This window comes from Anomaloglossus baeobatrachus, chromosome 1 (genome assembly GCF_048569485.1).
Source record: "Anomaloglossus baeobatrachus isolate aAnoBae1 chromosome 1, aAnoBae1.hap1, whole genome shotgun sequence".
Taxonomy (NCBI): Eukaryota; Metazoa; Chordata; class Amphibia; order Anura; family Aromobatidae; genus Anomaloglossus; species Anomaloglossus baeobatrachus.
This window is the reverse complement of record NC_134353.1, coordinates 848646433-848660712: the sequence shown is the minus strand read 5'-3', so window position 1 is coordinate 848660712 and position 14280 is coordinate 848646433. Positions and strand designations below refer to the sequence as shown.

At 54.3% G+C, this 14280-nt stretch overlaps 1 protein-coding gene across 4 annotated transcripts in view; it reads left to right on the top strand.

The window, feature by feature from the left end:
- The window catches only part of BDP1 (BDP1 general transcription factor IIIB subunit), a 260324-nt gene that overhangs the window by 119353 nt on the left and 126691 nt on the right, over window positions 1–14280 (top strand). For all 4 annotated transcript variants that reach the window (XR_012727216.1, XR_012727217.1, XM_075325283.1 and 1 more), the window contains exon 19: window positions 7167–7398. Coding sequence is in view for 2 of the 4 variants with exons in the window: in XM_075325283.1 (XP_075181398.1) it covers window positions 7167–7398 (232 nt within the window). In the remaining 2 variants the exon portion in view is untranslated. The remainder of the gene's footprint in view (window positions 1–7166; window positions 7399–14280) is intronic.

Here is a 14280-nt window from a genome sequence, read left to right as displayed (position 1 = left end):
GAGCGGGGCCGTGGAGCTGAAGACGTCAGTGCCGCGGGGACTGCAGGTTGGGGACGTGTGTGTGTGTGTGTACGTACACATGCGGGAGGGGGCGGAGCCGAGTGGGGAATTGTCGGCCTCCTTGCAGACTGTATCCAGGGTAAATATCGGGTAACTAAAAGCAAAACACTTTTCTTAATTGTTCCTTATGGGAGACCCAGACCATGGGGTGTATAGCTTCTGCCTCTGGAGGACACACAAAGTACTACACTAAAAGTGTAGCTCCTCCCTCCGAGCATATACACCCCCTGGATGACAAATCTAACCAGCTCAATGCTTTGTGTTCAGGAGGTCACACACACACATGCATCCTCTGATTTTTGATTTCAAAGATTTGGAAGAAAAGCGGGTGCAGTCTGGACTCCCGGCATGTCCCTTCTCACCCCACTGTGTCGGCGGTGCTGTTAAGGTTGACTTTACAAGGCTGGAGCCTTCACATGCCGCGCTCCTTCACCATCCCCTGAGGCTCTGGCTTGAAGTGGGAGCCATCACGGTTCTCTCTGCTTTGCAGGAGACCGGTCTCCATCCGCAGCCCTGTCAGGATCCTGCCGGACGGAGCGTTCACCCCCCCCCCCCCCCAGGGACCTGGCCCTGCGTCTCATAAGCTAAGTATTGAGACGTTATTCAGGGGTCCCGGGTACATTTATTGTGGGGAGAGTGTGTTTTGTCACTTTGCTGTGATTTCCGGCCGGTTCTCTGGTTTTTGCCTGAGAACCGCGCCGAGGGTGCCTGCTCGTCGGCCGCATGGAAAAATCTAGGCCCCGGCTTCAGATGCGGCCTAGTTTCGTTTTCAGTGCCCCTGCATGTCAGTCATGCAGGGGAACAGTGCGGCGCCGCCCACCGGCCGTTCAGCAGAGGGGAGGACACTCCTCTCTGAGGAGATATTTCCCTCCCCTGTATCTCTCCTTGGCCCTCCGGTTCCCACTCTTGGGCTAAACCCCGGCCCCCCCCTCACTCCGGCGCCATTTTATCAGCGTTCACACACTGATCGGCGCTGGCTGCTGCAGCTACTGCATCTGTCTGGGGGTCCAAGCTGTGGAACCGGAGGGCACACAAAAGCGGTCTGGTAAGCCACAACCTCTGGTTGTGGGCTTTATTATACACTCTCTGGGGGTCATTCTGAAGGAGTGTATTCTTTACTGCAGAACCTCCACCTCAGCAGCATGTCTCTCACTAGGAGCAAGGCTGCAAGGCTTTACTCTATATGCACTGCATGTGAGCTCATACTGCCTGAACCGAGCACATATCCACATTGTGATGCCTGCTCTAACATGGTGGTGCCTCAGCCTGGAGCCTCCTCAGGGGTCCCTCCGGCTGCTCCGGCCCCGGTGGCTGAACCCCCGGCTTGGGTAGCATCGTTTTCTAAAGCTATCTCCCAGTCCTTTGCCGACTCCATGGGACAGCTGTCCCGGATTCTGCTGACCATGCATCAGCCCCCTTCTCAGGGCGCCTCTGCTGCTCCGACTCGCTCTGCAGAGCCCACAGAGCATGTTTTATCTGTTCCCGGACCCCGTCCTCCTAAACAGAGACGCAGGGACTCTTCTCCTTCCTCGTCCCACGGCTCTGATTCACGAGCTGAATTACAGGGCGAGGGGGATGCCTTTACTGTGGGCTCGGACGCTACCTCTATGTACCCCATTGATTTATCTGAGGGTGATGCGGATGTTAGTGACTTGATTGCATCCATTAACTCCGTACTGAACCTCAATCCCCCAGTGTCAGAGGAACAAGCCTCTCTGGTAAAAAAAACACCAGTTTATCTCACCTAAGAGAGCAAGGAGTATGTTTTTTAACCACTGCAGTTTTCAGGCCACTGTTACCAAGCCCAGGGCCTGTCCTGACAAACGCTTCCCAAAGAGTAGTTCTGATGACCGTTTTCCCTTTCCACCAGAAGTGGTCAAGGAGTGGGCTCACTCACCAAAGGTAGATCCTCCGGTGTCTAGAATCTCAGCCCGGACAGTCGTATCTGTGGCCGATGGCACCTCACTTAAGGATCCCACTGACCGCCAGGTTGACCTTCTGGCCAAATCTGTATATGAGGCGGCAGGGGCCTCGTTCTCCCCGTCCTTTGCAGCAGTGTGGGCTCTTAAGGCAGTCTCTGCTTCTCTGGCGGAGATACATTCCCTCGCCAGGGACTCTATGCCCGAAATGGTTGCCTTAACCTCCCAGGCTTCGGCTTTTTCATCCTATGCCATGTCTGCCATTCTGGAGGCTGCTCACCGCTCGGCGGTGGCTTCCGCTAATTCCCTCGCGATCCGCAGGATCTTGTGGCTTCGAGAGTGGAAAGCAGACGCTTCTTCCAAGAAGTTCCTTGCTGGGCTCCCCTTTGCTGGGTCCCGGATGTTCGGTGAACAACTGGATGAAATTATTAAGGAAGCTACTGGCGGGAAGAGTACTTCCTTGCCACAAACTAAAGCCAGGAAACCTGTCCAGGGCAGGAACCAGTCGAGGTTTCGTTCCTTTCGTTCCTCTAACTGGTCATCCTCTAAGCCCTCAGCTTCGTCCACTAACTCAGCCAAGGATCGAAAACCCAGCTGGCGCGCGAAGCCGCGTCCTCAGAAGAACGGAGGAGCCGCTGCCACTAAGGCAGCCTCCTCTTGACTATCTGGCTCCAGCAACGTCCTTGGTCGGTGGCAGGCTCTCCCACTTTGGCGACGTGTGGTTTCAACACGTCTCCGATCAGTGGGTGCGGGATATCATCTCCCACGGCTATAGGATAGAATTTTCTTCCAGCCCGCCAAACAGATTTTTTATGTCCACTCCCCCCTGCTCCAAAGCCGCCGCCTTCTCACAGGCCGTGGCATCCTTGCAGGCCAACGGAGTAATTGTTCCGGTTCCCGCCCGGGAACGGTTCAGAGGTTTCTACTCAAACCTCTTCCTAGTCCCCAAGAAGGACGGTTCCTTCCGGCCCATCCTGGATCTCAAGCTTCTCAACAAGCATGTTCAGGTGCGGCACTTTCACATGGAATCTCTGCGATCGGTCATTGCCTCAATGACCCAAGGAGATTTTCTAGCATCCATCGACATCAGAGATGCTTATCTGCATGTACCAATTGCAGTTTCACACCAGCGTTGGCTACGGTTTGCAATCGGGGAGGAACATTTCCAATTCGTGGCTCTCCCCTTCGGGTTAGCCACGGCCCCTCGTGTATTCACCAAGGTCATGGCAGCAGTGGTTGCGGTTCTGCACCTCCAGGGGTTGGCAGTGATTCCTTACCTGGACGACCTTCTAGTCAAGGCTTCGTCCAGTGCAGACTGTCAGCGGAGTGTCTCGCTCACTCTCGCCACGCTTGTTCAATTCGGGTGGCTTGTCAATCTGCCCAAGTCCACTCTGACCCCGACCCAGAAACTGACGTACCTAGGGATGCAATTCGAGACTCTGCCGGCACTTGTGAAGCTGCCCTTAGTCAAACAGCAGTCCCTTCATCTGGCGGTGCGTTCTCTGTTGAAGCCCCGCCGTCATTCCATCAGGCACCTCATGCAGGTGCTGGGTCAGATGGTGGCGTCAATGGAAGCGGTTCCCTTTGCCCAGTTCCATCTGCGTCCTCTGCAGCTGGACATTCTCCGCTTTTGGGACAAGCGGACCTCTTCCTTGCACAGGCTAGTGGCTCTGTCGCCACAGACCAGGAGCTCTCTTCAGTGGTGGCTTCGGCCCCTCTCTCTGTCTCAGGGACGCTCTTTCCTGATTCCGTTCTGGGTGATCCTCACCACGGACGCCAGTCTCTCCGTCTGGGGAGCAGTATTTCTCCACCACCGAGCACAGGGCACTTGGACTCCGTCCGAATCAGCCCTCTCGATCAATGTGCTGGAAATCAGGGCTGTACTTCTAGCTCTCGTAGCTTTTCACCACCTGTTGGCGGGCAAGCACATTCGAGTCCAGTCGGACAACGCGACAGCAGTTGCCTACATCAATCACCAGGGCGGGACTCGCAGCCGCCTGGCGATGTTGGAGGTTCAACGCATCCTTCAGTGGACGGAGGACTCCAAGTCCACCATATCCGCAGTCCACATCCCAGGCGTAGAAAACTGGGAGGCAGATTATCTCAGCCGTCAAAGCGTGGACAGCGGCGAGTGGGCCCTGCATCCGGCAGTGTTCCGGTCAATCTGCCGCAAGTGGGGCACTCCGGAAGTGGATCTAATGGCATCCCGGCACAACAACAAGGTCCCGGTTTACGTGGCTCGCTCCCACGATCCTCAGGCCTTAGCAGCGGACGCGCTGGTTCAAGATTGGTCCCAGTTCCGTCTGGCCTACGTGTTCCCCCTCTAGCTCTCTTGCCCAGAGTCCTGCGCAAGATCAGAATGGAGGGCCGTCGGGTTATAATCATTGCCCCGGACTGGCCCAGGCGAGCTTGGTACCCAGACCTGCTCCGTCTGTCCGTAGAAATGCCGTGGCATCTCCCGGACCGCCCAGACCTTCTCTCTCAAGGTCCGTTTTTCCGCCAGAATTCTGCGGCTCTCAGATTGACGGCGTGGCTCTTGAGTCCTGGATCCTGACGGCTTCAGGCATTCCTTCTGAGGTCATCTCCACTATGACTCAGGCTCGGAAGTCTTCCTCGGCCAGGATTTACCACAGGACTTGGAGAATTTTCCTGTCCTGGTGTCACTCTTCCGGCCATGCTCCTTGGCCGTTTTCTTTGCCGACCATCCTGTCCTTTCTACAGTCCGGTCTGCAGCTAGGACTATCCCTCAATTCCCTCAAGGGACAGGTCTCGGCTCTGTCAGTGTTGTTCCAGCGGCGTATCGCCCGACTGGCCCAGGTGCGCACCTTCATGCAGGGCGCATGTCACATCATTCCGCCTTACCGGCGGCCTTTGGATCCCTGGGACCTTAATCTGGTCCTCACGGCCTTACAGAAACCCCACTTTGAGCCTCTTAGGGAGGTTCCTTTGTTTCGACTTTCACAGAAAGTGGTCTTTCTGGTGGCCATAACTTCTCTTAGGAGAGTCTCTGATTTGGCTGCGCTTTCTTCGGAGTCACCCTTTTTGGTTTTTCACCAAGACAAGGTGGTTCTCCGTCCGACTCCGGACTTTCTCCCTAAGGTGGTGTCTCCTTTCCACCTTAACCAGGACATTTCATTGCCTTCCCTTTGTCCGGCCCCTGTGCATCGCTTTGAGAAAGCGTTGCATACTTTGGATTTGGTGCGGGCGCTCCGGATCTATGTGTCACGCACCGCCGTTCTTAGGCGGTGCACCTCTCTCTTTGTGCTAACCACGGGTCAGCGCAAGGGTCTCTCGGCTTCTAAACCGACCCTAGCTCGTTGGATTAGGTCGGCCATATCCGATGCCTACCAATGTTCTCAGGTGCCCCCTCCGCCAGGGATTAAGGCGCACTCGACCAGAGCTGTCGGTGCCTCCTGGGCTTTCAGGCACCAGGCTACGGCTCAGCAGGTTTGTCAGGCTGCCACTTGGTCTAGTCTGCACACCTTTTCGAAGCACTACCAAGTGCATGCTCATGCTTCGGCAGATGCGAGCTTGGGCAGACGCATCCTTCAGGCGGCTGTCGCCCATTTGTGAAGTTAGGTTTTGCCTACTTCTCAGTTTCTGTTTATTTCCCACCCATGGACTGCTTTGAGACGTCCCATGGTCTGGATCTACCATAAGGAACGATGAAGAAAAAGAGAATTTTGTTTACTTACCGTAAATTCTTTTTCTTACAGTTCCGACATGGGAGACCCAGCACCCTCCCTGTTGCCTGTTGGCAGTTCTTGTTCCGTGTGTTTTCACCGGCTGTTGTTGTAGACAGAGTAAAACCCGGAATAACCGGAACCTCTATCTCTACTTATGGGTGGATGTCCTCCTTCAGCTTTTGCACTAAACTGGTTAGATTTGTCATCCAGGGGGTGTATATGCTCGGAGGGAGGAGCTACACTTTTAGTGTAGTACTTTGTGTGTCCTCCGGAGGCAGAAGCTATACACCCCATGGTCTGGGTCTCCCATGTCGGAACTATAAGAAAAAGAATTTACGGTAAGTAAACAAAATTCTCTTTTTTGCTTGGTTACCCGATATTTATCTTGGATACCAGCGTACACTGCTTAACGCGGGCTCCCTGCACCCGTAACCACTGTAAATATCGGGTAACTAACCAAAGCGCATTGCTTGGTTACCCGATGTGTATCCTGGTTACGTGTGCAGGGAGCCAGAGAGAGCATGCGCAGCAAAATCCTACGGATCGCGCTGCTCAAAAAACGTTACAGGCTGCGTTGCTCCCGCCCGGCGGTCAGTTAAATGACTGACCGCGACGCAGCGGATGCTACGCAGCATCATCAGTCACAATCCGTCACTAATAGAAGTCTATGGGGAAAAACAGGATTCCTGCAAAATATTTTGCAGGATACCGTAATTCCTCTAGGCGACGGATTGTGACTGATGCAAAACAACGTAAGTGTGAACTTAGCCTTAGGGGGTACGCTCACAGTAGTGTAGAACACAGCCAAGTGCTCTCTAATGTTGTAGATCTGCAATTTTTATTTTCTTTCTCATGCCGATTTGGTATGAAAAAGCAATCTCCGCATGCTGCGATTTGGCTTTGATATTTGGACAAGTCTTTGGGTGCATGTGAAACATCGAACTGCACTTTGATGTCATCCCTGTGCAGTCCGATTACCGCGGACACAGGCAATGGAGAAGATATGTTGTCTTTTCACCTGTGATCCGATTCTGGAATGCGGGAGAATCTGATCACAGTGAATGACACTCTGCAAACGAGAGTTTGAGCTGAGTGTCATTTGCGTAATTCATCCGATTCTCTCACCTGAGCGAATAATCGCTAGTGTGAGCGAAGCTCCAAGAGCCTTTTATGGCTGAGAAAGGAATAACCACATTGAAGTGCCAGCCACAAGTGGTGGGGCCACAAATACGGCCTAGGACGGTCATACGGTCATTACAGAAGCTGCAGGAGTCGCTGTCCTCTGCTGTTTCCATAACTCCTATTTGGTTTGGGAGTCGGGGAAGCCACGTAGCGTGGTCGTGCTTGCAGTCTCTGTGGCCGGCACCTGGACACTATTTTTCATGTTTCTACCTTTTATGGTGCTCACATTGTCAGTAGTGTTTGACAGAAATTATTTTTTTATTTTTTAAGTTTGCTGTATTGACTTTGTCTAATTTGCTGTTGATTTATTTGACAATAGGGCTGAGGATTCATCTACAGCACCTAATGAAGAAAAAGTTTCATCTATAAAGCCCGCATTACTGGGAAGAGGGAGATTTCAGAGACCTAAGCCTAACTTGCCAGCTAGGATATCAACCAGAAGAGAGAAACTTGATGTTCCTAAACCTACTGACGTCCTTATGGAAGGAACAGAAAATCCTGCAGAAAAGGCTGATGTTCTGCCGCAGATCAAGAGGGAAGACACTGCAAATGTAAGGAATGAAAATACTGGAAAATTAAAGTCAAAACCAAATGTATAGACCCTGGGATGATCCAACAACACATAGGTTATGTTGCTGTAATAGAGTAGACCGAAGTCCATGTAGCGACCTTTTGATCCTATGGGACAGTCACTTCAAGTCATTTAAAACCAGTTTTCTCTGATGCCTCATTGGGGGACACAGGACCATGTGTGTTATGCTGCCTATCCATAGGAGGACACTAAGTAGATGCAAAAGCATAGCTCCTCCTCTGCAGTATACACCCCCTGGCCGGGCCAGGCAACCTCAGTTTTAGCTTAGTGTCTGTAGGAGGCACATCTTTCAAGGTTTTGTTATTTTTTGAGGGCGACTGTTTCCTTTTGGGACCGATCTCCCAATACCATCAACGGGGCGGGAACGCGGAGTGCTGCCTCTACGTCCCCCCTCCTGCGACGCTGGATCCTGGGATCTCAGGAACTCACACTGTTTATTTGCTCTGTTTATTTGCTCTAGCTGCGGCTCTGATTGCAGAAAGCCGGCAGAGATTATCATTCGGTGACCAGCTGAGTGGAGGGAGATGTCACAGAAGCTCCGTTCCCGCCGTTTTTTGCTACCGACAGCAGGGGGGCACATTGACTTATTCTTGGCACTCTTTTAGCGCTAAGCCCCGCCCCCTGCGGCTGCAATAAGCCCCGCCCCCCAGGAAAGTGTGCGAAGATCTCCACAAGCTTACTCCTTCCTGAGGACGCAGGGCCATCGGCTGATTCTGGTGAGGTACACCGAAGCAAATACAATCCTTGCTTCCCACTGCTTCACTTGTAGCTCTGCATATCATTGCTCCCCCTCCTGGCATACTCTTATTAGGAACATGCAGAACTCTAAGGGTACTAAGAGTGCTAAGGCTCACATAGTCTATTACTCAGCCTGCACTGCCTGCTGAGCTACCACATAAACACACCTCTTCTCTCTGTGGTTCCTGTGCCCCTATAGCCCCTCAAGACTCCCCCGCCAACACCGCCGCAACCGTCAACCCAGAGCCTAGGGCTCCCAGCCCACCGGAATGGGCACAGTTTGTGTCCCAATCCATGGAAAAACTTTCACAGAACCTGGTTCTGGCTATGCAATGTCATCCTCCACACCCTTCTGGGTCCCTGGACGGAACGCAGCCTGAGGATACCCCTATGGAGAATCCTTCTGAGGTAATCCGGGCACATGCTTCACCGGTTGCAGAGATCAGGAAAAGAGCACATGGCCGGGTGTCTCCAGCACTCTCTCATGGCCCCCAGGGCGCGCTCTCTCTCTCTCTCTCTGTCTCTCTCTCTCTCTCTCTCTCTCTCTAGAGAGAGAGAGCACACAGGGCAGGCTCTCCCACACGCTCCACGGCTTCTGAAGAGATGGAGGAGGGAGAATGCTGTTTGTACCAAGAGGATTCCTTGGTTTCAGTCTCCCCAGATGATCAAACTGCAATAGACTCCCCTATAGCAGCAATCAACCAAACTCTGCATGTGGAGGATCCCCCATCCACTACCACTGACCATGCGGTCTCCTTTAAAAGGGCAAGAAAACTCCAAAAGGTTTTCGCTGATCATCCAGAGTTTCAGGATATCCTCACAAAGCAAAGGGAGAAGCCTGACAGGCACTTCGGTAACCGAAAACTCATGGAGTCCCGGTACCCTTTTGCCTCACCTGCCCCTAAGGGCTGGTCTGATCCGCCCTCGGTCGACCCCCCCCCCGGTCTCCCGCCTTGCCACAAAGACGCTCCTGTCTTTGTCCGATGGTTCCTCCATCAAGGACCCGACAGACAGAGAGAGGTGGAGCACCTCGCCCGCTCTGCTTTTGAGGCTGCGGGTTCCTCCCTCTCGCCCTCCTTTGCCTCTGTGTGGGTCGCAAAGGCGATCTCGGTCTGGGCAGAATCCCTTAACACTTCGCTTGAGGAATCCCAGTTCACTCATACCTTCACAGAGGTAACCGCTTAAATTGCCGCTGCGGCGGAGTACCTCATGCAGGCCTCCATGGACGCTGCTACCTGCGCAGCGTTTGCCGCCTCAAATACCATAGCCATTCATAGAGCTCTCTGGCTCCGAAAATGGCGAGCGGACCCTGCCTCCAAGAAGTCTCTCACGGGCCTTCCCTTTTTTCCAGACCGATTGTTTGGCGAACGGCTGGACAAGCTCATTTCTGACGCCACGGGAGGAAAGAGTTCCTCCCTCCCCCAGCTGAAGTCCAGGATGACCTTCACCAGACGTCCACAGTCCTCGTTCCACTCCTTTCGGAACTCATTTGGGTGGTCGACATCCCGTGCTGTCCCCGTCACCAGCCGCCGACTACGCAGGGACCGACCACCTCAGCTCTCCCCGAAACCCACTTCGTCATGGCAGCCTAGACCGAAACAGTCCAGGACTAGGGAGACTCGTCCACGACATTTTCCCCCCTCATGACTCCTTCGGCACCCCGGAAGACACACTCATTGTAGGAGGTCGACTGCGGCTCTTTCAACACATCTGGGCTACCGCCACAGACGACAAATGGGTGCGAGACCTTGTGTCTTCCGGTTACCACATAGAATTTCGGACCCGACCCCCGAGTCTGTTCTTTCTCTCAACCCCCCCAAAGACTCGAAAACGACGCAAAGCTTTTTTCTCAGCAATCCACTCGCTCCAAACAGCAGGAGTGATAATACCTGTCCCAGACGACGAGAGGGTCAGAGCTTTTTATTCCAACCTCTTTGTGGTCCCCAAAAAGGATGGGTCAGTTCGACCCATCCTGGACCTCAAACACCTGAACAAATATGTGCACGTACGGAGATTCAGAATGGAGTCCCTAAGGTCCATTATTGCATCCATGGTCGAAGGGGAATTCCTCGCCTCCATAGACATCAAGGACGCATACCTGCACATACCCATCGCCCCAGATCACCAAAAGTTCTTCCGCTTCGCAGTTCAGTACTCCCACTTTCAATTCATAGCTCTACCCTTCGGCCTTGCCACTGCACCAAGGGTCTTCACCAAAGTCATGGCGGCCGCCATGAGCGTCCTTCACGCCAGGGGAGTAGTCGTTCTCCCTTACTTGGACGACCTCCTCATCAAGGCCCCTCCTTCCGCGAATGCTCAACCAGTGTACAGATCACTGTGCACACCCTATCCCGCTTAGGGTGGCTAGTGAATCTAGACAAATCATCCCCGATCCCATCACGATCATCACCTTCCTGGGCATGTCCCTGGACACCCGTCGGGGCTTGATCTACCTCCCCCTGGACAAGGCGATCGCTCTTCAACGAGCGGTACGCTGTCTTCTATGTCCTCCGTCTCGCTCCAATCGATTCAGCATGAAGGTACTCGGCAGGATGGTGGCGGCTATGGAAGCAGTACCCTTTGCTCAACTGCACGTCCGCCCACTGCAGCTAGCGCTTCTAGCGGCCTGGGACAAGAGGCCCTTCTCCCTGGACAGACATCTTCACCTGACGCCTTCAGTCAGGTACGCACTCCGCTGGTGGCTTCGGTCATTATCCCTATCGAAGGGGAGATCTTTTCTCCCAGTGAACTTGCTGGTCCTGACCACAGACGCCAGCCTCCTAGGCTGGGGAGCAGTGTACCGGCACCACACTGCTCAAGGACGTTGGACGCCCCAGGAGTCTTCCCTACCCATAAACATCCTGCAAATCCGCGCGATCTTCCTCGCGCTCAGGGCGTTCTGCCCTCTGCTAGCGGGTCGACAGATTCGAGTCCAATCGGACAATGCAACAGCTGTAGCCTACATCAATCGGCAGGGGGGCACCCGCAGCAAAGCGGCTTATCTCGAGGCCCACAAGATCCTCAGCTGGGCTGAATCGACGGGGTCAGTGATATCAGCGGTACACATACCGGGGGTAGAGAACTGGGCAGCAGACTTTCTGAGTCGCCAAGGCCTGGCCGCCGGAGAATGGTCTCTCAACCCAGAAGTGTTTCTACACATCTGCACTCGCTGGGGCACACCAGATGTGGATCTAATGGCCTCAAGGTTGAACGCAAAGGTACCCGCGTTCATAGTCAGGTCACGCGACCCGCAGTCCATCGGCGCGGATGCTCTAGTCTGCTCCTGGCACCACTTCCGCCTGCCTTACATATTTCCACCTCTACCCCTGCTGCCGCGGGTAATCAGGCAGATCAAGGCAGAAGGAGTCCCGGTGATACTGATAGCACCGGACTGGCCCAGGCGCGCCTGGTACGCCAAATTAGTACAAATGCTTGCAGACGTACCATGGCGCCTTCCAGACATCCCAGACTTGCTGACCCAAGGGCCCATTTCCCATCAGAACTCCAGATCCCTGAAGCTGACGGCATGGCCATTGAGACCTGGGTATTAACAAGAGCGGGATTCTCCCCCGCGGTTATTTCCACCATGATCAGCGCCTGAAAGCCTGCTTCATCCCGCATTTACCACCGTATGTGGAAAATCTTGCTTTCTTTGTCGCTCCATTGGGAGACTCAGACAATTGGGTGTATAGGCTATGCCTCCGGAGGCCGCACAAAGTATTACACTAAAAGTGTAAAGCCCCTCCCCTTCTGCCTATACACCCCCCGTGCTCCCACGGGCTCCTCAGTTTTTATGCTTTGTGCGAAGGAGGCAGACATGCACGCACAGCTCCATAGATTGGTCAGCAGCAGCTGCTGACTATGTCGGATGGAAGAAAAGTGGGCCCATATAGGGCCCCCAGCATGCTCCCTTCTCACCCCACTCTTGTCGGCGGTGTTGTTAAGGTTGAGGTATCCATTGCGGGTACGGAGGCTGGAGCCCACATGCTGTTTTCCTTCCCCATCCCCCTTAGGGCTCTGGGTGAAGTGGGATCCTATCGGTCTCCAGGCACTGAGGCCGTGCTTCATCCACTACTCCTGGGAGCCTGCTGGATAGGAGCCGGGTATCGTTCAGGGACATGGCCCTGCTACTTGGAGGTACTCTGTGTCCCCGTGGGGACCGAGCACAGCAACACTCCAGCATTGCTGGGTGTGCTAGTGCACCGGGGACCGCGGCGCTGACCGGGTTAAATGTGCCATTACACACTCAGCGTCGCTGAGTGTGTTTATGTAGGGGGACTACCGCGCTGACCGCCGCCGCCATGTTTAACACTGAGGCGCGGCTGGGACTTGTAGTGCGCCGGGGACTTCCGCGCGGCCGCGCTTTTACGGCGGCCGCGCTTATTACTCGAGTCCCCGGCTTTTGCGGCCTAGTCTTTCTTCCTCCCGCCCACAGCCCTGACAAGCAGGGGAAGGGCGGGACGCTGTACAGACGAGCAGCAATGAGGGCTGGAGAATGCTTTGCATACTCCACCCCCCTCACTGTGCACTGTGGGGCACCAGTTCCCGCACTTTCTGGGTCACGCCCACGGCTCCCTCCTCTCCTCAGGACGCCGGCAGCCATTCCTGTCAGCTCCTCGGACGCTGCAGAGGGGGACAAATTCTGGGAGACCCAGGCAGGGATTCTGGTGGCCTCACAACCGCTTTAAGCGGGTGGTAAGCAGCACCTGTGGTGCTAGCCCCATTGTGCAGAAGTGTAATTATATGTTTATGGTATATACTTTACACTGTATAGTGCACAGTTGTTTTCTGGCTATATATCCCTATTGTGTTGCTCAGGGAAGACAATAGCATGGCGCCCACAAAAGGCAGGGGTGCCAAAACACAGGCTTACTATGCTGCCTGCGCCGCATGTACGACGCCGCTACCGGCAGGTTCCACTGACCCTCATTGTGTGCACTGCTCGGCCCCTACTGCACTTGCTCAGCCGGAGCCTCTGCTAAGAGGGGCCCAGGGGGAGCCACCTGCTGACACTCTCCAGGTGACAGGGACGGAGTTTGCAGTCTTTACGGATAAACTCTCTGAAACTATGGCTAAGATACTAGAAGCCTTGCAGTCCAGACCGGTATCTCAGCACAGGGACTCTGTTGAATCATTGTTCCCTGGCCCCCCTCAGTTGGACCAACAATGTCCCCCCGGGGTATCTCATAGTTCCCAGGCTGGGGGCTCTGACACGGACCCCAGCCCCAGACCGATTAAGCGAGCTCGCTTGGAGATTCCCTCGACATCATCATATTGTTCAGGGTCTCAGCGGGGGGAATCTCTGGTTGATGACGCGGAGACAGCTGATCAGGATTCTGATCCTGGGGCCGCTCTCAATCTTGATACTCCGGACGGGGACGCCATAGTGAACGATCTTATTGCGTCCATCAATCGAATGTTGGATATTTCTCCCTCAGCTCCTCCGGTGGAGGAGTCAGCTTCTCAGCAGGAGAAATTCCGTTTCAGGTTTCCCAAGCGTACACCGAGTATGTTTCTGGACCACTCTGATTTCAGAGAGGCAGTCCAGAATCACCATGATTGTCCAGATAAGCGTTTTTCTAAGCGCCTTAAGGATACACGTTATCCCTTTCCCCCTGACGTGGTCAAAGGTTGGACTCAGTGTCCCAAGGTGGATCCTCCAATCTCCAGACTGGCGGCTAGATCCATACTTGCAGTGGAAGATGGGGCTTCACTTAAAGATGCCACTGACAGGCAGATGGAGCTCTGGTTGAAATCCATCTACGAAGCTATCGGCTCTTCTTTTGCCCCAGCATTCGCAGCCGTATGGGCGCTACAAGCTATATCAGCAGGTCAAGCGCAAATTGACGCAGCCACACGCACTTCCGCGCCGCAGGTGGCGTCCATAACCGCTCAGACGTCGGCAATGGCGTCTTACGCTATTAATGCTGTCCTGGACTCTGCGAGCCGTACGGCGGTTGCATCCGCCAATTCGGTGGTACTCCGCAGGGCCTTGTGGCTACGGGAATGGAAGGCAGATTCTGCTTCCAAAAAGCGCTTAACTAGTTTGCCAATTTCTGGCGACCGATTGTTTGGCGAGCGTTTGGATGAAATCATCAAACAA